The sequence below is a fragment of the Hakea prostrata genome, chromosome 10 (assembly GCF_041222555.1).
Source record: "Hakea prostrata isolate BN-2017 chromosome 10, UWA_Hpros_2, whole genome shotgun sequence".
NCBI classification, from domain to species: domain Eukaryota; kingdom Viridiplantae; phylum Streptophyta; class Magnoliopsida; order Proteales; family Proteaceae; genus Hakea; species Hakea prostrata.
In genome coordinates, this window is record NC_142609.1 from 31,914,720 (window position 1) to 31,937,497 (window position 22,778).

At 38.4% G+C, this 22,778-nt stretch overlaps 1 protein-coding gene and 1 non-coding gene across 5 annotated transcripts; one reads left to right on the forward strand and one right to left on the reverse strand.

Annotated features, from left to right (window-relative positions):
- Positions 1-504: 504 nt before the first annotated feature.
- On the reverse strand, positions 505-21,740 carry LOC149002498 (Met-10+ like family protein / kelch repeat-containing protein). Of its 4 annotated transcripts, none has more exons than XM_089136489.1 (10): positions 20,859-21,740; positions 18,537-18,936; positions 16,989-18,158; positions 16,675-16,804; positions 14,310-14,545; positions 6,037-6,172; positions 5,364-5,440; positions 3,525-3,631; positions 3,274-3,404; positions 505-1,596 (listed from the first exon to the last, which is right to left on the reverse strand). In XM_089136489.1, the coding sequence occupies exons 1-9, from the start codon at positions 21,652-21,654 to the stop codon at positions 3,298-3,300; spliced, it is 3,159 nt and encodes a 1,052-aa protein (XP_088992615.1). In that variant the 5' UTR covers positions 21,655-21,740; the 3' UTR covers positions 505-1,596; positions 3,274-3,297. The 4 variants fall into 4 exon arrangements, with proteins under 4 accessions (XP_088992615.1, XP_088992614.1, XP_088992613.1 ...); XM_089136488.1 differs by having other exon boundaries at positions 505-1,604; XM_089136487.1 differs by having other exon boundaries at positions 505-3,404.
- LOC149002499 (U6atac minor spliceosomal RNA) lies at positions 7,395-7,509 on the forward strand. Its single transcript, XR_016170579.1, has one exon. It is a non-coding gene; the product is annotated as a U6atac minor spliceosomal RNA (small nuclear RNA).
- Positions 21,741-22,778: the final 1,038 nt, after the last annotated feature.

A 22,778-nucleotide genomic window follows, 5' to 3' on the forward strand; every position in this document is an offset into this window, starting at 1 on the left:
ATGACAAGTAGGCCAATAAAATATCATAAATTCCTAACCCATAACTTATCATTTCAAGTCCACAAATCCGAAGTGTAAGTAGAAGACAACTTTGAACCATTCGAGTTGAGACTGAAAGTTCGGGAATTGAACTTATTGACTTGGATGAACTAACAGAAGACTCGGCCACCTTAATTAATTTCAAGAGGAGAGAGAGAGTTAGTCCAAAAAACATTACAAAAAAAATAATTTTGACATGCATGAAAACCAATACTAGATGACTCCAATGACAGATAAAGTATACCATTGATTCAGAAATGTTTTAAGGTTTTTACCCTTGGAAGCTAGTCAAAAACAACTTTAAAATGTGAAAGATATAAAACCAGTTGATTGGGGTAGGTGATCGGTTTGACTGACCCCTAACCCTCCTCAGAAAATGGCATTTTTTGGGAATTGAGTCAAGAAGCCCTATTTTATTGATTACTTATCTCCTAAACAAATCATTTATGCTAGTGGGAGGCTAAGAGTGGGAAAGGAGGAGAGCTTGGAATTTCAGAAGATTCTTGCACGTGAGACAGTGCCGAAGTGGAGTATGCGAGGATAATCATGTGTCAATGTAAGAAGACCTAAAAACCCTTCATTCCAACCACTTTTATAATATTATGATGGATGTTAGCAATAGTGATGGTAGTTGTAGAAGTTGGGTTGAGTTAAATACTCAATTCTTTTTCTCCATTGTGTTGGTTTCATTTCAACCATTCAAGACCAAACAACCTTCTCTGAAATACCAGCGGACAACTCTCTGAGAACCAATTTGAGGCTTTTTGATTTGGGACTAATTGGGATGATTGGAAGGTAGCTTGCGCTGAGCCTCGAAAGCAGAAGCGAACAGCGGAGTTAAGGATGTGATGGCGCCTGTGTTGCTCTTCATTTAAGGCCTGAAGAGTCATCAGCAAGGGTTAGGGACAGGGTAGGGGGGATGGTCCAAGGGCCAGTTCTCTCAGACCACTGGAAAGGCGCCACAATAACAGTAACACGTTTCATGTTTCTTCTCCAAGAAGTTCAAAAGAAAAACAATGTGACAAAAGCACTAATAAATTGTTAACAAATCTCTTCAGGAAATGGTAGCAACGACCAGCTTACAGTGTGTTAATCTGTCTCAGCTTATCAGCCACATGACAGTGCCTCACTTCAATCCAAAACATCCCAACTGTGTCAATATGCATTTGAAGTTGTAAGAAAAAGTAAAATTCCATTTCAAGCAAGGGAACTGCAGAAGAGAAGAGAGGACATCTCAAATGAATGATGATTAGAACCTTTACAGGTCTGTACTACATTGATGTATATCTCCCTTTGTGATGACCTCAATATGATATGAACAATGTTCCAGACCAACTCCCACAGCAGGTAAATTCTGTCGTAACCAATTGCGAGCAAATCCATCATCATCCCACTGATTGCTCTGTGATCTAGTTCCACTCAACTGTTGCAATTCCATTTTTTTCAGCTAATTGAGACAATTCTCTAGGCCTTGTCATGGATGTTTGGTTCCAGATTAGTTGCAGAAGGCTGGAACCATCTTCACAAAAAGAAAAGTTGCATTGATCCTCCAATACCCTGATTCACTGAAAAAAAAAAATTAGTCTGCTGAACAGTTCCAAAGTAGCAAGCCGAGTGAGTGAAAACGCTGTACACGGAAGTGAATACTCCGTCCACGGAGACAACCCCCTCCGGCGGAAACGTTCTGTCACTATCGACTGAACTCGATTTTATATTCTCTAATTTATCACCTCTGTCTAGTATTTAGTCAGAATGCCGTCACCTATCATCACTAAGAAACTTCAAGAAACCTTAGAAACAGAAGACGGGGCCAAATGAAAAAGAAACAGATCTAAAAATAGAAAGAACTTCCAAAATGAACAGAATCACTGCGCAGTTTGGTAACAAGCTCATGAAGGAAAAAGCCGAGACATAATTGTCAGGAAGAGGTCTGAGCAAATTAATAATCCACACAAAATGATCGTGATTCTTGACAACAGAACAAAATATACTTTCTTGAAAAATGAAAGAAGAACCTGACAATATCTTTCACCCTAAGTTTTAGCACCAGGAAAAAAAATTAGGTATTCAACAGTGAAGAAAGGAAAAACAGTGCACCATCTTCCAGATGGTATCTTAAGTTGCTGATGCATGATAGTAAAATTTAAACACAATCTAATCAGAGAACAAGGACTCCTATCTGAAGAGCAACAGCAAAAACAATTCAGCTGCGAAGTAATAAAACAGTGATAAGTGACAATAAGGGCAAGACAGCAGTTAGGAGCAGCAGCAATCATACAACCAGATAGAGGAAATACCACAAAACCATGGCCTAAGCAGGGCTCTTTTAAAATGTCATTCAGAATGCCCCAAGGACGTTCTTGCGTGTATCAAGAGTCAGAATCATAGACAAGCGGTAAAAGTTAAACTCAAGATAGGAAGACAGACTCTAAATTCATGTGGACTAGTTGCCCAAACCCAATTAGGCTAGCTATAAAAAGAGGCACAGGTAGACTTGCTCCAACCACAATTAAGGACAAGACTCAGTCTGTCTTTGACTTGCGATGAAGAAACAACAGACTTAATAAACCGAGATTGTTTGGCTGATAACCCATAAATTGAGCTTTGAACCTCAGGCCATGATAAACCAAATCAACAGTGACAAGCCTATAAAGTTTGATCATGGCAACTGCCAGTTTTAGCCTTCTTTTTCTCAGCTTGTATGGTGAACCTCATCATGAGGATCATCCAGACAAGCAAATTTTTCTTCCAAACAATTTCATAATGGGTCCACTATCTGTATGGCTATAGAGACACCGACTGATTGCATATGGACTAGGTAACTACCATGTAATGGTACAACAGAAACTGTTGAAATGTTTGTCAAAAAAGTAAACAAAAATCACCACCTGATGACCTTTTAGAAGTAAATTTTCCTGGAATATTGCCCGAGTAAATTTTTACACTGAAACAAATGGAGCATAAGGGGTTTCTTAATTACCAAGCCTTCGGTGATTTAGAAACCCATTATCAACAAACAACTGTAGTAGACCATCCAAATTATGACCACAATCATCATACAGCATTCATGCCTCTCTAAGCAAAGGTACTTACAGTGCAGGAGGCATACAATTGTACCCTACAGCTTAACATAAACTTGATATGAGAAAGGCAGAATTGCTGGGCCCAGGGACATCCAAACCGGAAAAAAGAAACCATAGTCACACAATTCTAAAACAGAAACCAAATGACAACCTTTTACAAATATGCCAGCCAGTGTTACATCGAACTTGTTTTGCATCTTACATCAGCGACAAGATGACGGATATGTGGACCATACCATTTCACCCTCTCTACATGTTGTACCAAAACCTCCCAACAATAACCTGAATAAGAATGTTTCAGCAACATATCTCATTAATTGCATCCACAGTGTATTATGTAAAAGACTGTTAAGTTCAGATATGCCCCCAACAAAAAAAAGAAGAAGAAGAAGAAGCGCATACCTTCAGACTTAACAATGTCATTGATTGACTTGACAATATGTTCTGGCCATAACTGCTCCTCTGAGTCCTTCACATTCCCATGGATATGCAATATCCCACCCTCGATCCTGTCAATTCAGATTTCCCAAAAAAATTAATCACAATTTTGCCAAGATCTTCATGCGTTCCACATTTAAGTCAAACAGAATAGTGTCATAAAACAAAATATCAAATAGAAGCAAAAGGTATTGGACTTATTGGGATTTTATTCTACAATAGAAGCAACAGTTCTGCTGGTCCTTCACATATAAAGCTGCTTGGATCTCATCCACTAGAAAGCTCCCCAAGTTCCTTGGCGCAAGCTGGTGTAGTTTAAGCACCATATTCCTCATAAGAGCTAACACAATTTGGGGTTTGCACTCCCACTACCTCCCAACCCCATCCTTCCTTCATCAGTAACAAATCAATGTCTCCCCCCGTTGCTGTGTATGTTGAGATGCTATTGAAGTCACTGAGCACCTCTTCTAAGATTGCCTCTTCTCTGCTTCAGTCTGAAGAGGTCTTCTTGCTAACTGCTGGCCCAGAACTCCAGAAGAAGAAAACTTCTACCCTTTCCAGTTAATGGCAGTGGGTGGACAAGGCTTTTGCACTACCTACCTCTGATGACCTGGTCACCAAGATGATCTTTAGTGCAGCTATCAATCATATTTAAACAGAATAAAATTTCAGGAAATGGACCAACTTTAGGCCCATCCAACAGTTTTGGGACTTCATTTCCTTAAAGCTTTCATCATCTCGTAGCCACTGCCCTGAGACCCTAAGGAACAGACTCATTCTTTCTCCTGGGGCCTCAGCCTACCCACAAAGGACAGCTCATGAAACTATTATCTCAACCCCTTCTTGAGCTTTGCAAACAAACAGGGAGATGATGGAGATGAACAGTAATTAGACTAGGCTTTTCCCTTTACTACAGCTCTCCCCTTTTGGATGTAGCATCCGAAACACGCAGGCCTTGTATTATTAATTTACGGGTCCAAATCACTAGTACCACTTTCACATGTTTCTTTTTTCTTTTTTCCCTAATTCATTAATTAGGTGTAAAAAAATATAAAATGGCATCACAAGAAAAGATAATTAAAAGACGATTTTGCACTTGAGTAAATGCTATGAACTTTGCAGTAGTTTTTTGTCCAAGGGATTAGCCTATAAATAAGATGGGCTTCTTTCAAGGACAAAAATTTAAGAACTATCAACATAGCTTTTTTCTCCTATGAGACTACTAACAAGTCTGCCTAGGTGAGACTCCTATGATAAGGCAACTAGTGAGACTCTAGGCTGCCATCTATCCTCTTCATTTCCACATATCTATCATCCTCTTATCTATCACAGTCAAGTTTCTCAAGAAATTAGCAACAATGCCTATTTCCCTTGTCTACTTCAAGAACCTTCTTTCCCTCTTTACTGGCTACCCCGTTAGCTTTGACCCTTCCTCATCCTTCATTAAACCAGATCCAATCTTGGCTGGCAACCTTCTAGGCCTGCACCCAAAGCTTTCCATACTCAAAGAACAATAGCAACCCACTAACTTCTAGTTGGAGCTACTACAAATATAATGGTTTCAGAGATTCTGAATACATTCTTATCCAGGAAAATTCCTACTGAAATCCACAATGTCAAGTGCCAGTTCAAATGCTGTAATCAATATTCAGTTCTATATTTGCGCAAAAGAGTGTTGTTTACTTCTAGAAATAGCAGAGAGTCACATAATTCAAGGGTCTCTATTTAACAAACTATTCTCAAGAAGCTAAACACATTACCCTCCACTCCTCCCAGGAAAAAAAAATACAACAGAAACAGCACCTTAATGCTCTGACAGCAGTAAGCCAGCTGCCCTCACTTGTTGGCAATAGACCGAGGCAGACCCGATCAGCTACCCCCTGCACAGCCAATAAAAACCATAAATAGCAGCAACAGTGAGTAACATGACTACATTATTATTGTGATACTATCAAGAAAGACCACTCATAACACTACAAACCGATTGAAACCTACTGTGCTGCAGAAAGAATCACATGAACAAAATTAATACAAGACTCAAATTCTCCACACCCCCCCCCCCCAAAAAAAAAAAATAATAATAAATAAATATATAAAAGAACAGAAAAAGCACTCAACCCAAAGAAAGGGGGTGGCTATAGAAAGTATATCACATGAACAAAACTAATACAAGAGGTAAAGTCAATTTCATATCTACAGAATTCCTTAGTTAGAATTGGGTAGCGAAAGGAGAGATATAGATTTGTGGGAATGTTGGACAGAGTTCCTTTCCCCATAAAAATAATAGGGGAAAATTACTCTCATAGCCAATTTCTGATTAAGCTTATCAAGAATGATCCAGCATTTCGAGACATCAACTTAATTTGGTGTAATTGGCTAACACTTTAGCTTATCAATGGTTACAGTAGGCTCCCTTCTTTCTTTAAATGCAAGTTAGGAGTACTAATTAAAAAGTCAGTACAGATACAACACATACCTTAGGTGCCATAACTCGGTTATCTCCTTCAAGTATAATACAACGATCAGCTACAGAATTGACTTCAACATTACGTCGGAGAGCTTCTATAGCATGAGGATTCCACTCACAAGCATAAACCAGTTTTGCTTTTGCTCTGTTTGATGGCACATTACAATTACAAACAAATGCATCAGTATAGGCCAACATGTGGTCTAAGGACTCTCAGCAGGTTGTACTAAGGAGATTGACAGATAAGTTACAAACATTGGTGAAAATATTATGGGGAATTGGGGACTCATCATTTCAGGGTTCAGTTGTTGAGGCAAGAATCCAGACACAATTGAAAATCCCTTCTGGTCAAGTTGATGCAAAGGATGTAGATACCATTGTGCTAGGTAATTTAAAAAAAAAAATAGAAAATCCTGCCTGGTCTATAGAAGTTTTTGGGTCATGGTTCTCAGCATGTCACCTAGAAAGACCAATATCTACCACGTGGGAAATGAAGCTTGGCCCAAATTTCCTGGCACGTGGGACATAGGATCCCCACTTCGCATGTTAAGTCCCAGGCAAAATGGTGTTGGAACTGTCATGAATAAAACTAAGTATATTGAGAACAACAATTTCACCAAAACGGTTGAAAACAAATGGATAGGCTGAAAATAGAAGGGCACAGGAAGGCCACATGTCTGAATTTCACCCTAACACTTTGTAAGTGATCAATCTAAACTGTACTAGAATTGCCAGGTCATATTTCTGTTGGGTTTTGTGGGCTTAACTAACACTAGTCCATTTATCTGGGCCCATATTCATTCAGGGGTATTATTGATCTTTACTACTGTGGGAGTGGTTAAAGGTTAGGGTTTTATTTTATAAATAGCTTCTTGGGTCCCCGTAGCCGTCACACGATATATTTTGGGTTTGAGGTTGTTTCCACAAAACACTCAAACGAAGGATTCCAAAAGGTGAAAGGCTACGGAAGATTCAATGAGAGCAAAGGGAGGATCTACAACAAGAACACACTACACGTAACGCTTCCGTGATTATATTCATAATTATACTTTCATTACTATAGGAACAATATAGATCCTGGTTGATCCAACATTGACATCAGAGCCATTTTTTTTTCTATAATAATTTAAGGTTATGAATTATTGATTTCTATTATATAATTAGCTGGGTGTTATGTTGATTTGTTTTAGCACCACAGATCCAATGGGAAGATCCATGTTTTAATTGAAACCCTAGATTAGCATGTGTTAATTGAATCACGCTTCCGTGTAGAGAGATAATGACAAAGAAATCGATTTCTTTATCTTTGTCTTGATGTTCTTCTCACAATGGATTTTCCTGATTCTACAATTTTGTGGAACGCCTTCGTCTTTTAACAAGGAGAGACAGTTGGCATCTCCCCTGACAGGGACGGGAACAGCTTCGGGTTTTCCTGTTCATCCGGTTAAGGCTTCCCACTTCAATGGATCTTTACCCAATTTCAAGTTGTCATATTCAATTAAGGCTTCTTCTTCAGTTAATTTTTTTTTTTTTTTGTTGAATTCCTACAATGGTACGGTGGTACTGCAACCCATGAGATGAAGCACGACTGTTTTTTGTTCTCTTGCTTCTGACATATATGGAAATTGGGTTGTTACCTAAAAAGCTGGTTGTACATTTGAACTTTAGAATTTTAAATTTCAAAATAATCCTTTCTTTGGAAACTGGGTTTATTGTTACCCTAAAAAGCTCGCTGTAAATTTAACTTTTGAATTTTAAATTTCAAAAGAATCCATTCTTTGGAAATTCGGCTTAGTTTGTTTTTATCCATATAAAACCTCTTTAGGTTTTTGGAGCTATCATGTGTTCTTGAAGTCGTAATCCTAAGTTTTCGTTTTTCTTGCGGACTTCAATATTGTATTATTTGTTTTTGTATATTTTTGTGATCGGATCGCAATTATTGTACATCAACGATCTCTAGCTGGTTTCATGTTTTGGTTTCTCCATTAAAGTTTTTTTTTTTAATTTCAGTGTTGATTGTAAAAAATAAAAAATAAAAAAAAAAAATAGGAGAGAAGTCTAGGTGCTTTCATTATCCCTTTTCTTTTGTATACAGTTTATATTATATGTGCATTTTCTTTGCATTATTGAAATAATCTCTTTTTAAATTACTGCAAAATGGATTATATAATGTCATGATAGAATTATATGGAATCCACCAAAGTGGTAAAATATAATTTTTATCTTGATATTTTGTGATCCAAAGTATATATAATTACTGCAGTAAATTGATGGTGTTCACCCAAAGGTGTCATCATCAAAATATGATAATGCACATGTTTTAAAGGAATATGATGACTTAGAAGTACTATTAACCCAAAGGTGATAGCACCTTCAAAGTTGAATATTTCACGGTAATTGCAAATTGTAAGGGGACTAGTGCATTCTCAACCCAAAGGTTGAAATGTAGTAACAATCGATAACTCTTACTAGTATGATGGTAATTTTTTCTTTCTTTGGCAGTGTATATTTTGTCATTATTATTAAATGCATGCCTAAGATTGATTTTTGATAATTATATGTCATTTACAGTACCATCAAGATGTCTTCCAATTTCTCCGATATTCCAAAACTCACGGAGATAATTTCAAAAGGTGGGAGAAGATTTAGACATCTACTTGTGTTTAAGAGAATGGGATATATGCCTCACAGAACCTAAGCCAGTTGAAACTGAAAATCCCGCTCTTGCACAGAAAAACGAACTGATCCTTTGGAATAAGACAAACAAAAAGGCCCTAGCAGTAATGAAGTCAGCTATCCCAAAAAGCACTAGGAACAATGTAGGGCAAAAGGAAACTGCAAAAGAATACCTAGATGCCATCAGGGCCAAGTTTGACTCCTCTAAGAAAGCTTAGTCGGGAGATTTGATTTCTACTCTTACCACTACCAAGTTCACTGGGGAAGGTAATGATAGAGACCATATACTAAGTTTGATATCTTTGGGAAATCAGATCAAAGGCCTAGGTATAAATTTCAATGATGATTTTCTGGTAAACATCATCTTGGATTCACTCCCTCAACCTTACAGTCATCTGAAGTCCACCTATAATGTCCTGTCTGGTCACAAATGGAGCTTGGATCAAGTAGTTACTACAGTAACTCAAGAGCAGAATAACCTTAACAGAAACAAGGTAGAGACTGCCAATCTTGTTTACAAGAAGGGTTTCTCCTCGAAGTCCCATAAGAAGTTCATCAACCCACAGAAAAAGGATTTCAAGAAAGGAAAGGATTTCAACAAAGGGAACGATTTCAACAAAGAGAAGGATTTCAAAGGAGAAAAATTCCAAAAAAAGGATACTGAGTTTCTCTGTTACTAGTGTAAAAAACCAGGCCATTTCAAGAAAGATTGTTACAAAAGGAAGGTTTTTCTAGAGAAAGGGAAATCCGATATGAATTTTTCACTAGTCTGTTTTGAATCTTGTTTAATAGATGTCCCTATAAACTCATGGTGGTTAGATTCCGGTTCTTCAATTCACGTCACTCATTCCTTGCAGGGGTTGCTAAGAAGACGGAGACCCAGCAAGGATGAAGTGAATGTGTTCGTGGGAAATGGAGAACGGGTAGCAGTAGAAGCCATTGTAGATATTAGGCTAGTTTTGAATTCTGAAACTTCTATCATATTGAAAAATGTAGTTTGCATTCCCACCATGAGAATGAATCTTATTTTTGTAGCCAAATTGGCCCAAGACGATTTTTCCATTAATTTTAATGGCAATGGATTTTCTATTTTAAAAGATTCAGTAGTCTATGGTTATGGCTGTATAATTGATAATATGTATAGACTTGATTGCGAAGAGTCTTGGGTAATGAATGTTGGGATAAAAAGAAGGCTTGACAATGGGAATTCAGCAACTCTTTGGCATAGAAGGTTATGCCACATTGCAAAGAAAAGGATTCACAGACTAGTGAAACAAGGGATACTAGACATTCCTAACACTGATGAATTGGGAGCCTGTATTGATTGCACCAAGGCAAAATGACCATTAGTAGAAAGAAAGAAGCCACTCGTAGCACATCAGTGTTGGATCTGATCCATACTGGCATTTGTGGTCCATTTCCTGTACCCACTCTTAGTGGCAAGCGATACTTCTTAACTTTTATAGATGATTGGTCAAGATATGGATTCATTTACCTTCTTTCTGAAAAGTCTAGTGCTTTGGACTACTTCAAAATTTTCAAGGCTGAAGTAGAACTCTTTCACTTGAAGCAAATAAAAGCTGTCAGATCTGACAGGGGTGGAGAATATTATGGAAGAAGTGGAGACACTGAACAACATCTAGGACCCTTTGCCCTTTTCCTTCAAGAACATGGAATAGTTCGTCAATATTCTATGCTAGGTTTTCCTCAACAAAATGGTGTTGCAGAAAGGAGAAATAAAACTCTAAAGGACATGGTCAGATCTATGATGAACAATTATGCTTTACCAGAATCATTATGGGGTGAGGCACTCAAAACCGCTGCTTATGTTTTGAATAGAGTACCAAGTAAAAAAGTATGCAAGACTCCATATGAACTCTGGGCTGGAAGAAAACCAAGCCTTCGACACTTGCGAATTTGGGGCTGTCAAGCTGAAGCCAAAATTTATAATGTTCATCAGAAGGTCTGAGATCCAAAGACAGTGAGCTGCCATTTTGTAGAGTACCTAGAAAGATCAAAAGGTTACAGATTCTACGCCCTTGTTTCTGGAAAGAATATTATTGAAACCATCAATGCTGAATTTTTCGAGTCTTGTGGAGATTCTTCTAATCCTCAGAACCTCGTGTTTGATGAACAAGTCATTGCCCATGCTTCAACCCCAACTGCCTTCAGACCACTACCTCTTGAAGACAGACCTAGTGAATCCCCTTCAACCATGGAAGATAATCCTCTTGATGCAGAAGTTCTTGCTGAAGAAGTGGAAGCAAATGCAGAAGTTCCTACAGCTCAACCACTTCTCGCAGCTCAACCACTTAGAAGGTCCTTCAGGACTCGCAAAACTCCATTGAGTTCAGATTATATGGCCTATCTGAATGAATGCGAATATGATATAGGTGGAGAAGAGGATCCAATCAATTTTCAACAGGCAATTAATCACTACAAAGCAGACAAATGGTTGGAAGCAATGAAAGAGGAATTGAAGTCCATTAGTCATAATGGTGTATGGGATCTTGTAGAACTACCTCAAAATTGTAAAGCTATTGCATGCAAGTGGGTGTTTAAGACCAAGACAGACTCACAGGGCAGGGTGGAGCGTTACAAGGCGAGGTTAGTTGCTAAAGGTTTTACACAGCGAGAAGGAGTTGACTACAATGAAACTTTTTCACCAGTCTCTTCAAAAGATTCATTTAGAGTCATTATGGCTATTATCACCCATTACAATTTGGAGTTGCACCAAATAGATGTGAAAACAGCTTTTTTGAATGGTGACCTTACAGAACAAGTTTTTATGAAGCAACCAGTAGGTTTTGAGGAGAAGGGTAAAGAACATCTAGTCTGCAAGTTGAGAAAGTCTCTCTATGGCTTAAAACAAGCTTCTAGACAGTGGTATCTGAAGTTGGATCAAGTAATTACATCTTTTGGTTTCATAGAGAACCCCATGATCAATGTATCTACCTAAAAATCAATAGGGGCAATTTCATTATTTTGGTACTATATGTGGATGATATCCTTTTGGCAAGTAATAGCACAAACTTACTTTATGAAACCAAGAAATTTCTCTCAGAGAATTTTGAAATGAAAGACATGGGTGAAGCAAAATATGTCCTTGGTATTGAGATCAGTAGAGACAGGAGTCGAGGACTTCTTGGATTGTCTCAACGGGCTTATATTGAAAGGGCTCTTAAGAGGTTTAGTATGTCGAAGTGCTCAGGAGGTGATGCACCCATTAGCAAAGGGGACAAACTGAATAAGGATCAATGTCTAAAGAATGACTTGGAGCAAACACAGATGAATGATAAACCATATGCTTCTGCTGTAGGGAGCTTGATGTATGCACAAGTATGTACTCGTCCAGATATTGCTTTTGCAGTCAGCGTACTTGGAAGGTTTCAATCGAATGCTGGTATGGCTCACTGGACTGCAGCAAAAAAGGTTATGCGGTATTTGTGGAGAACAAAAGACTTCAAGCTTATTTACAGTGCTAGTGAAAATCTAGAGATAACAGGATTTTCTGACTCAGATTTTGGTGGTTGCACTGATGATCTAAAGTCCACTTTAGGATATATTTTTATGATGGGAGGTGGAGCTGTTTCATGGAGGAGTGCAAAACAAACTATATTAGCATCTTCCACCATGCAAGCAGAGTTTGTGGCACTTTATGAGGCAACCAAACAGGCTATGTGGCTTAGAAATTTGATTACTAAACTCAAGGTATTTGATTCGATTTCAAGGCCTTTAAAAATGTGGTGTGACAACAAAGACATTAAATATCTACTTGTGAGAGAAAAAGTAATTGCTGAGGAAATTGATATTCAACATATCACTACTGATAAGATAATGGCAGATCCACTTACTAAGGCTCTTTCAGTGGGAGTTTTTAAGAATCATGTTTCCAGTATGGGTGTCTTAGAATCTTTTGATACTTTCATTTAGTGGGAGTTGTTGTTTATTTTTATTCAACATTCTTTGACTTCATTATGAAATTTATTCATTAATAAGATGGTTCTTTCGTTTTCATCTTGTGTTAATGATTAAGGCCAATAATGTAGATTTATATTTGCTACATTCGATGTTCTAATGACAATGGCGGTATTTAGCCAAGGTTCAGATTTATGGTGGTATTTAGCCTAAATCCTAGTCATGTTTTGATTTATGGTGGTATTTAGCCTAAATCATGGTTAGCAATTTTGCCATAGGTGGTTATGCCAATAGGTGTTATGCCAATAGGCGGTTATGCCAATGGGCGGTTTTGCTAAAGTCAAATATTAATGTTAGATCAATCAATGGCGGTTTGCCAAACTATAATATCTGAGTATTCTACCTATGAGGTAATTCAAGGTAGACTAATCATTGATCAGGAAAGGACCCACAAGAGGGAATGTTTTTGTGATCACATAAGGTTTTGCATTATTTACCTCTTGTATGCACCCCAAGGATTAGTATCAGCGAGTTGTTAACGACTATAATGGCAGATAGTTGTGTTCCGTATATTGAGGAGCATCTCCTACTGTCGTTCACATTAATTGTTTGTTGATTGAATCAGGTTTTCTGAGTGATGAAGGATTATGGGCATTATGGCCAAATACTTAGGTAAAGGTACTTGTGTTAGTGTAGCCCAAGTGGGAGATTGTTGGGTTTTGTGGGCTTAACTAACACTAGTCCATTTATCTGGGCCCATATTCATTCAGGGGTATTACTGACCTTTACTATTGTGGGAGTGGTTAAAGGTTAGGGTTTTATTTTATAAATAGCTTCTTGGGTCCCCGTAGCCGTCACAAGATATATTTTGGGTTTGAGGTTGTTTCCACAAAAACACTCAAACGAAGGATTCCAAAAGGTGAAAGGCTACGGAAGATTCAAGGAGAGCAAAGGGAGGATCTACAACAAGAACACACTACAGGTAACGCTTCCGTGATTATATTCATATTATACTTTCATTATTATGGGAACAACACAGATCCTGGTTGATCCAACAATTTCAATGTGGCAAAGTAGGTGGGCTATGGAGGAAAGCTGCCTTATATCACCCTGACAGAGGACCTTTAAACCTAAAGAAACTGCCATATTTTCCATGAGAGCTCTTGGTTGCTACATGGCCCTACGAAGAGCTTCCTAGACAATCTCAATATTTACCAGGTGCCAGTTCCCAAATTTTGTAGATAGGTTGACCCCAACATTACCTACTAAAGAAATTTAAGCCTGAACAGATTTTGTCAAGTGGAAATATATAACTTTGAAAATTCAAGAATTGGAAGAGTACACAATAATGGCTAAGAGTTCCAGTAGGTTTTCATGGTTATGGGGATGTAAGCATCAGAGGCACATGCTTAATGTAGATGCTAAAATGTCACACGTGGCAGATCCAAACCACATCCTCACTGTCCAACAGTCAGAATGGACAAATCATCCATCCACATGTAACAACAAGAGAGGGCCAAGCAGGAAAGACTTCTGTTTGGCCCATAAAAGCCTTACTATCTTAACCCCTTGATGTATCGGAACAATAATTTAATGAACAGACCAGCAGATCATTCAGAAGGCTGTAAATATGGCAGGACTAACCTCCTGCATATGTGATGGCATGGTTCAGGAACTACAATACATACCCAACGAGAAAAGGCAATACAAAATATCCAATCCCAGCAAATAAATCAACTACTACTTCATCTTTGCAATCCAGGCAGGCCATGCGAAGCTTCTCAGAAAGATTTCCCCAAGAGAACATGCATTTCGTTGCATCAAAAGAATAGAGAATTCCATTTTCGCGATGGTCGACCCAACCATTATCTCCAAAAAGCATTTCCAAAGTACTATCCCTTGTTCCATTTGGTGCTATGCAACCCTAGCAAGAGACAAGAAGTTCATATAACAAATACTATAAATACCTGTTCTCAATTTCAAACGAGCATTTTCTATGGTACATTTTAAAGATACTTTTTTAGATACAATTATTGGTACTTGACTTTCAGTACTCAGTCTTCAACACATCATTACTACATGCATTTTTTTACCAAAAAGATTACTACACGCATATAAACTCTGATTAAAATGTCATGGTTCCAGCTAAAATTGACAACATTTTATCAGCATGAGCCACTCAATAAGGGAATAGATCAAGTTCCTTCTTCTGATATACTTTTTACAAACTTTTACTAAGCTGTAATTAAAGACTATGGAAAAGAAAAATACACAAGCAACAATTAGGTAAGGACATTCAGTAAGATATGCTGAATATCCAACATCAAATCTTCCGTTTGCATATGTAATCATCAAGGAGAACCCGTGGAATATCATATAGATTCAAGAAAGCAATACAATAAATGGTTAAGGACCCAAATCTGGATCAACCAGAAAGAGAACCATAGCTTGGTTCTTCAGCCAACTGCCCCCTCACCACTGGAGCTCTGACCGAATTGAAATCACCAACACTTGGTATTCACTAAAAAGGTTGATAGTTGGGAATTCCTGTAACTCTTAACATGGCACAATAGCAACGAAAAACGTTGGGCCAAAAAGGCAGGCCTTGTAAAAATTTCAGCAACATACACTAAGCAACCTAACAGGTCAATATTTGAAATGTAATAAGAGAAGAAAAGGTCTTTTAATATTAGATGTATGTATCATTGGGTCGAAAAAAGCTCCTTCCTGATGTGCTAAATTCACAAATTGATTTGATTTGCCACTTTTTCTGGGAGTAATTGCATCAGTCAGAGAAATCCTGTATAAGCATATAACAATAATATATTGTTTCGATATAAGAGTTGAATGTTTCATTATTTGTTATGCTATCATCTTCTTCATTATTTCATTATAGTTACAGAACTTCTTATTCTCATCTTTCTCCCAATCTGACCCCTATTGTGATCTGTAAGAATCATTTTGTGGATCATCAAGTTTGGGATCCCAAGGGATGGGCATTCATTGAGGTGATAGATGCAAATGGTGCATAAATTTTTTACCGGAATCAACAAAACGTAAACATCCTTCTCTAGAATAGCACCACCGCGACCCAGTCTATCAAACAACTGAAACAATTCTTGCAGGGTTCTTATAAATACAATTTCCACAGTGGTCACAATAAGACACCCCTGTGAAGAACAATACCTACAATTACCATATTGACAATGAAAGACCAAAAAGAGTGTTGTTCTTCTTCTTTTCCACCTTTGTTTCTCCCCCCCCCCCTTTTTAATTTTTTGGGAGGCGGGGGAGCCACTTTGGCATCTCTTCTCTATAACAGGAATCTAATTGCATGAATCTGAATAAAGAGAATTGGACAATAAAAAGAGCACCCAACCACAAGATTGTGAGCATTTAAACCCACAAGTCACAGAAGTTATTTAAGGTGGAATGGACATGTGCAGTGGAGGCCTCTGAACACTCCAGTACAGAAAGATAATTTGCTTCAGATTGAAGGAGCCAAAAGAGTAGGTTTAAGGCTTAAAGTTAGGACAGGTGGTGAGACAAGACATGCATAGTTTAAGAGTTAAGACACACAAGAAGTATGGCTTTAAATATTGACAAAACCATTTAGCTAGGTCGAGACTGAGTTGTAACCCTTTCGGCGTCTATTACTATTTGTAATGCATTCATCCAAACCTATATATATTCACACACACACATATACACCCTTCAATAATGACCAAATATCCACCAGAATGGATTTGATGAGCTAAGCTGTGGAAGAGAAGACTATATTGTTATGGAGAATTATATTTTCAGAAAGGAGGTACCCTATGCACAAGGCTCTTGTACTTAGCAGGGTCCAGGAGGTTCAAATGTTTACAGTCTTTGCCTTGTTCTCAATAAAGCTGGTTTTAGGACTTGAACCCACGGCCAGAGTTCAGCTAATGAATACATAACCAACATGGTCACCACTACCTTCCGGAGAATCAAATTTATGTAATACATAAAAGAAAGGGAACGACTGTGCAAATACAGCAAACCAGAAGTGAGAAGCAGGTAACATACTTGGCGAGCAAGTCGTCGGGCACCAAGTGATTTGGCAACAATGGACCAAAGATCTTCTCCAATTGAACACCATGCTGGATCCTTGAATGATGATACTGGAAGCACAAAAATATCTCCAAGACGCTCCCACCTTAAGCAGCAGAAAACAGAAAATAATGCAAGTGAAATCTAAAGCAATAGAAAAACTCCATCACACCCAACACCAACATGACTCAAAGATGCAAGTTTCTAAGTAAAAAAAAATACTACCTAAGATCACGAATTAAAACGAAAAGAAACAGGAGAAACAAAGCATTACAGAGAAAACCACATACCTAGTTGGTAATTGCTCCAATAAATATTGTGGGAGGCCTCGGTCCCTCAGCAAATGGCCAACAGCTTCACTCATTATCTTTAGTGGAGATCTTGGAGACTTTCTGATGCTTACCACCTTGTCTTCGAGTATAGAACCACCAAATGCCAACAAAATATCCAACGCCAACGGGCCAGACAACTCATTTATTAGGACACTCTTTTCTGTAGATGGCACAACACCTATACCAAGGGCATCATGTTTCTTTTCATTAAACAAGGCACACAATTTTTCAGTAACAGGAAAGCAAATAAGCAATTCATCTTCACATGAATAAACCTTTCTTCCAAGATCTAACCATCCAAATTTCTTCAGGATGTCCTTCCCCAGTTTAGCATATTTTCTTCCAAGTTGCAGAACCCAAAGCTTGCCACTCATTTGATGTTCAAAACCCACAGTAATTACATCAGGCTCGTAATTTGAGTATGAATTCTCAGCTACTATCTTTTCAAGATATCTCTCAGGAACTAAGTCGTTGCTATTCTTCACAATTGCCTCTCCAGTCTGCTGCTTGATAGCCTTTTTCTCCAAATCAGAAGGAAAGATGATATTGTCAGGAGTTATTAATGGGAGTAAATTAATTTTCATGGGCTCAGTAAACCTTGTACCGAAGGCATAACACGATGCACCGCCACCAATAACCACAAGATCATCACCAATAACATTGACAGTACTACGAACAAACAAGCACTTCTCAACTGAGTCAAGTATCACATACTTCCAAAGATGGGAGCCCAGATCCAGTAATGCCACCTCTTGGTAATGCTGTCTCACAGGACAGCCACCAATAATGCCAAGATAGTTCTTGTAGACAAACATAGAATGTGAGAACCTTGCATGTGGGGCTCTCCCCACTGTCTTCTCCTTTTCCCACAGACAAGTTTTAGTATCAAAACTGTAAAGGTCATCTAGTGGTTTTTCTCCATCATACCCTCCAAACATGTACAGCCGAGAGCCTTTTGAAGCCAATGAATGGGAATGACGAGCACATGGCCATTCGCCTGAGATGTTTATGTCGCTCCACCTTGAATTCTCTATGTCAAGGACATGCATGGAAGAACAGATCATTTCATTATTAAGCCCACCAAATACATATATCTTGGAGCCTACAGCTGCTGCTGCATGCCTCTGCCTGTACGGTAACTGTTATGTTAAAAGGGGGGAAATCAAATCTGTGACTTGAACAACAAAAATGTACAAAATAAAGTTTAAGGATCAGAAGATAAGAAAAATAGACTCACTCCCTAGGTTAATAGTGCTTATTTTCATTTATCCTCCAACTCAATGGATGATAGTCTAGGAGCAATTTATACAGAAAATATTGTTTAGGTGACTTAATCATTTTGAGCAAGTGTCACTTAAAGTATGGCATGCCAATTAGGAAACAAACAACTCAATTATTAGTATGAAATCCTGCATGGACAAGATTTCATGACAAACTCATCATTTGGTGAAGCATTTCAGTAGGAAAACATCCTGAAAGAAATGAAAAAATATACTGAAAAATCACCTGGGAAAGAAAATATTGCTGTTACATTCAACCAACGCCCATTTGTTATTAACCGTATCAAGAACCCAAACATCATCAAGAATTGTCATAGGATCACCCCTGCCTCCAATGATGAAGACATACTGTCCAACAACTGAAGAGGTATGACCCAAGCGGGGAGAAGGAAGTTTCTCGGCTTCAACGGCATTTAACGTTCCGGAAAGTGGATCAAGTACCAATGTATCATTTCTTCGTGCATGTCTTCCTAACCCTCCAAAACCGCCAAAAACCAAAATCCTGGTGCCGTTGGTGTTGTCTAAGGTACAGGAAGAATGACCCCAAAGAAAAAGCTTCTCAACTGGTTCCCCAACAACAATTACCTGGGTCATGGAAATACTGCACCCAGTATCTCTTGATAACCCTGCAAACAAATGAAGGATTCAAACTCATTGTCTAGGTGAAGGAAACTGTCTCCAGGAACAATTTCACTTGCAAAAGAGGGGGCTAATTAATGAGGTATATTTTATTTGATTTGGTAGTCATCATGAACCATCACCATATTATTAGCAGATGGTAGAGTTTTCCTGGTCCACATTAGTATTTGGGGAAGCGGAATGTGCCATCACACAGACATGGAAATGGAAGAATATATAAAGTGAAATGCATGTTTCTGCACATCTTCTTTTTGATAAAACAGAAAATTGAAAATAAACAAAATTTTACAGAATATAATTGGCATTCAAATAGTTTACTAGTAAAGAATATGCACATCCCTTAGATTAGAGTTATTAAATACTCACCATTACTGACAAGCAAATGTGATGCAGGACCAGCAGCCCACAGCACTGCCCAGCAGCACCAAATCATATTTTTGGCTCCAGGGGTATTCTGGCAATTTTGGGGTTGGCCAGCAAGGCCTAATTATAGCAGTAATTTTCTAGGAGTCCAGATCTACTTATATTTTGTTATTTGAGCCAGTCTATTTTAGGTTAAGTAGCAGTCCCATTTAAATAGAGGTTCTATTTAAAATAGAGTCCTTTTTAGATTTAGTTTTGACGTTAAGTCCCAGTAGGAGTTTTTCAATGAAGGCTATAAATACACGGCCTAATGCTTGTCACACATCAGGTTTTTATGAATAACATTTTGCAGAGTGCAGAGAGGGATACAACAGAGATCAAAGTTCGGACAGGGTTTTCTGGGGTTTCCCAGCACTGGAAGGTCCTGTGCCAGCTTGGTTCATCAGTCTTCCTCCCTTCTTTCTTTTTTCCTAGCCTTCTAAAATTGGTAAGCATTCATCCCCACCCTACACCCCATCTTCTACGTCCATGTACCCTAGTATTCTCCTTCATCTTTCCTGCGGCACTTCTTCTTCTTCCCCAAAACCCTAGAATCCCATGTCTCCTAATTCTCTCCATCATATCCCTTTTTGAGCCACAACCCATCCTCTCCATCTAGCCCTTTCCTGGAAACCATAGAATTTTAAAAATCCAAGTTTCCAAAACCCTAGAACCTCTGAAACTTGAATCTGAAACTATAAACAGCAAGATTTACACTTGTGTTTCAATAAATCCAAGCCTAAATCCCCTAATCAACCCTATCTACCCACCCTATAAACCCTAGATCCCCTACTAAAATAGCCTACAAACCCTAGCTGCAGGGTTTGACAAACCTAATTTGACTGGTGATTCCTCATTCGATCTTGGGTTTTGGCCCTCACACCAGTGAAAATACATCAAAATGGCTCTTGGTAATGTTTTGCCAAAACCATTCTAAACATTTCCCATATACATGAGTTAATTTTAGGTACATGGCATCCAATATGTTGTTTATGAAATAATAAAATACATACAAATGACATAAGCAAGTTCCAACATAGTCCAATTTATATGTGACAGCATCTTAAAGTACAGCTATCTTACTTTGATGTTCTACCAGAAAAAAATCTTATTTTGATGTAATAGAAAATCATCATAGAAGGTTTTTCACCTCTACACCACAGCCAAATTGTGAGACCAAGAACCAAAATCCCGATTCTCATCAAAATGAAGGCACTGTGTTACTAGAAATAACACTTCAGCAAACCCCAGCAGACACCCATATAACTGGGGAAGCTCAATTTCAACAAATCAATGAAGACCTAAAGAGTACAAATCGTTTTCACTAGCCCTGCTTTCATCATAAACATGATTACTCAATAACCATATCATTAATCAAAACTTAACCATTTTTTCAGATGGTTCATCTTTATAAATAGACCCATTGTTCGGCAATTCCATAACATTCACTTCTCAACAGCTAATAACTGAAACAGCACTACATCACTAATCATTAATCAATTCGTACCAATTCTGGTTTCGGCATCTGCACTCCCCGCATTGCAGTCTTCACTAATCAGCTGGGCAGAATCGACTGTTACTTCATCACCCACATCAAAATCTTCATTCTCCAGATTACACTTCTGCCCCTCCTTCGCCGGCTGCGAAGGTACAAAAAGGTCAGTTCTTTGCAGAAGCTGAAGAAAAGCATCGGTTCTCTTCCTATTAGCCTCCATCTTCTCATTTGCGATTCCAACGAGGTACCGAACATACTCAGATGAGACCATGATCCGGCCAGTCTCTCCCAGTGGCACCTCAAGACGTATAGAGCATCTGACAGCGATGATCACACGCTTATGAACATTTGTAATGCCCGATTCCCTAAAGCCGCAAGAAATGGCGGCGGAAACCAGAGCATGAGCGGAAACGACTTCTTTGCATTCGACGGCGAGAATAAAGGGCTCGAACCTGAACACAAGCTCACCTTCTTGAGCTGGGGAAGTCGAGTCGACTCGGAAGAGAAGGTCTACAACCGAGTCAGGATCAGCAGGTTCATGTGATATGAAGACCCAAGACCCACCTCTGGCTTTCTTCTTCTTAGTGGAAGAACTGGTTTTGGATGGTTGAGAGAGGATTGAGATACGACCAGAGCAAGAACTGGTCGTGAAGTAGGAATGGTGTTGGTTGATGGCGTTGATTAGAGGTATTATGGGCGCGTCCAAGGTACCCTTGGGAGACTTGTCTGCCTCTTCTGATGCTATAGCTGCAAGTGCACCTGCCTTTCTCTTCTCAAACTCCATGGCTGTCGTCTCCGCTTTCTTCATCTTGCTCGCGCCCGGAGACCAAGGCCAGGGTGTGTCGCTCGCCCTTGTGAGTCTGTGACTGCGCGCACTCTGTTGTATTTCCCTACTCGGAGAAGCAGGGTGTTTATTAGAATGATGTAATTTTTTTACCCAAAAAAATATATACATAAAATAAAAAAAAAAATTTGTGACTTGAAAATAGGGAACTAAATTGGATAATACTAATTGAATTAGAACACTTCATCAAGAGGGAACTAAATTTCCAAACAATCTAGATGAGGGAGAAGATCTTTAGACCTGGCTCTGAATGAAAACAAAGGGATGCCTAGATAAATAGAGTCCCTTTTCTTCCCTAAACCCTAGGATAAAGAGCAATTGGTGCTTGTCCACTGAGTAGACATTCCTACTTAAGAGAACTTACATTTTTGTCAAGATTGATAATTTGATCAGTTATATCACAGAAGAGCTTTACCATACGAATCCGGATCTTCGTCCCCGTCCAAGCGGGCAAATGGGCAGCACAAAGTGCTCCCCCAATGCATTCGACCACAAACATCAGGTGGGGGAAGATCTTAGACCTGGCTCGAATGAAAAAAAAGAACTTTGTCTATTTTTGCTAAAAAGTGTCCCTTTTCTTCCCTAAACCCTAGGATAAAGAGCAATTGGTGCTTGTCCATTGAGTAGACATTCCTACTTAAGAGAACTTACACTTTTGTCAAGATTGATTATTTGATCAGTTATATCACAGAAGCGCTTTGTAATAGCCTTAATGTGGTGCCAGAGCATCTTGCTCTAAAAGACATTAATTACAATATGAGAAAGGCTCAATAACAGCCTTAATGAGGTGCCAAAGCAACTTGCTCTAATGGATATTACAATATTTTTTGGAACTGAACTTATAATTTTTTGCATGTTAATTTTTTAGAAATTTTTTTTTTTTGGGTTTTGTTTTTTACCATGGGCCATCTAAACCTATGTATTTATACCATTCTTCAAACCCTCACTAGTGTTTATCAAAAAGGAAAAAAGAAAGGAAAAAAAAATCATTTGTTTAACGAATTGATTCTTTTTTATATCTTCTAAAACCCTTTTCTTGAAGCATTTAGATGAACACAAACTAAAATACTTAAAAACCTATCCAACGA

Bases quoted from the DNA above. Each gene is read 5' to 3' on its own strand.
- LOC149002498 (XM_089136489.1), bottom strand. From the start codon at position 21,654: ATGAAGAAAGCGGAGACGACAGCCATGGAGTTTGAGAAGAGAAAGGCA. The intron at 6,173-14,309 runs GTATGTATTGTA...GCCATCAAACAG, and splicing joins GTATTGCCTTTTCTCGTTGG to AGCAAAAGCAAAACTGGTTT. The intron at 3,632-5,363 runs GTGCTGTTTCTG...CTGAATTGACAG, and splicing joins ACTGCTGTCAGAGCATTAAG to GATCGAGGGTGGGATATTGC.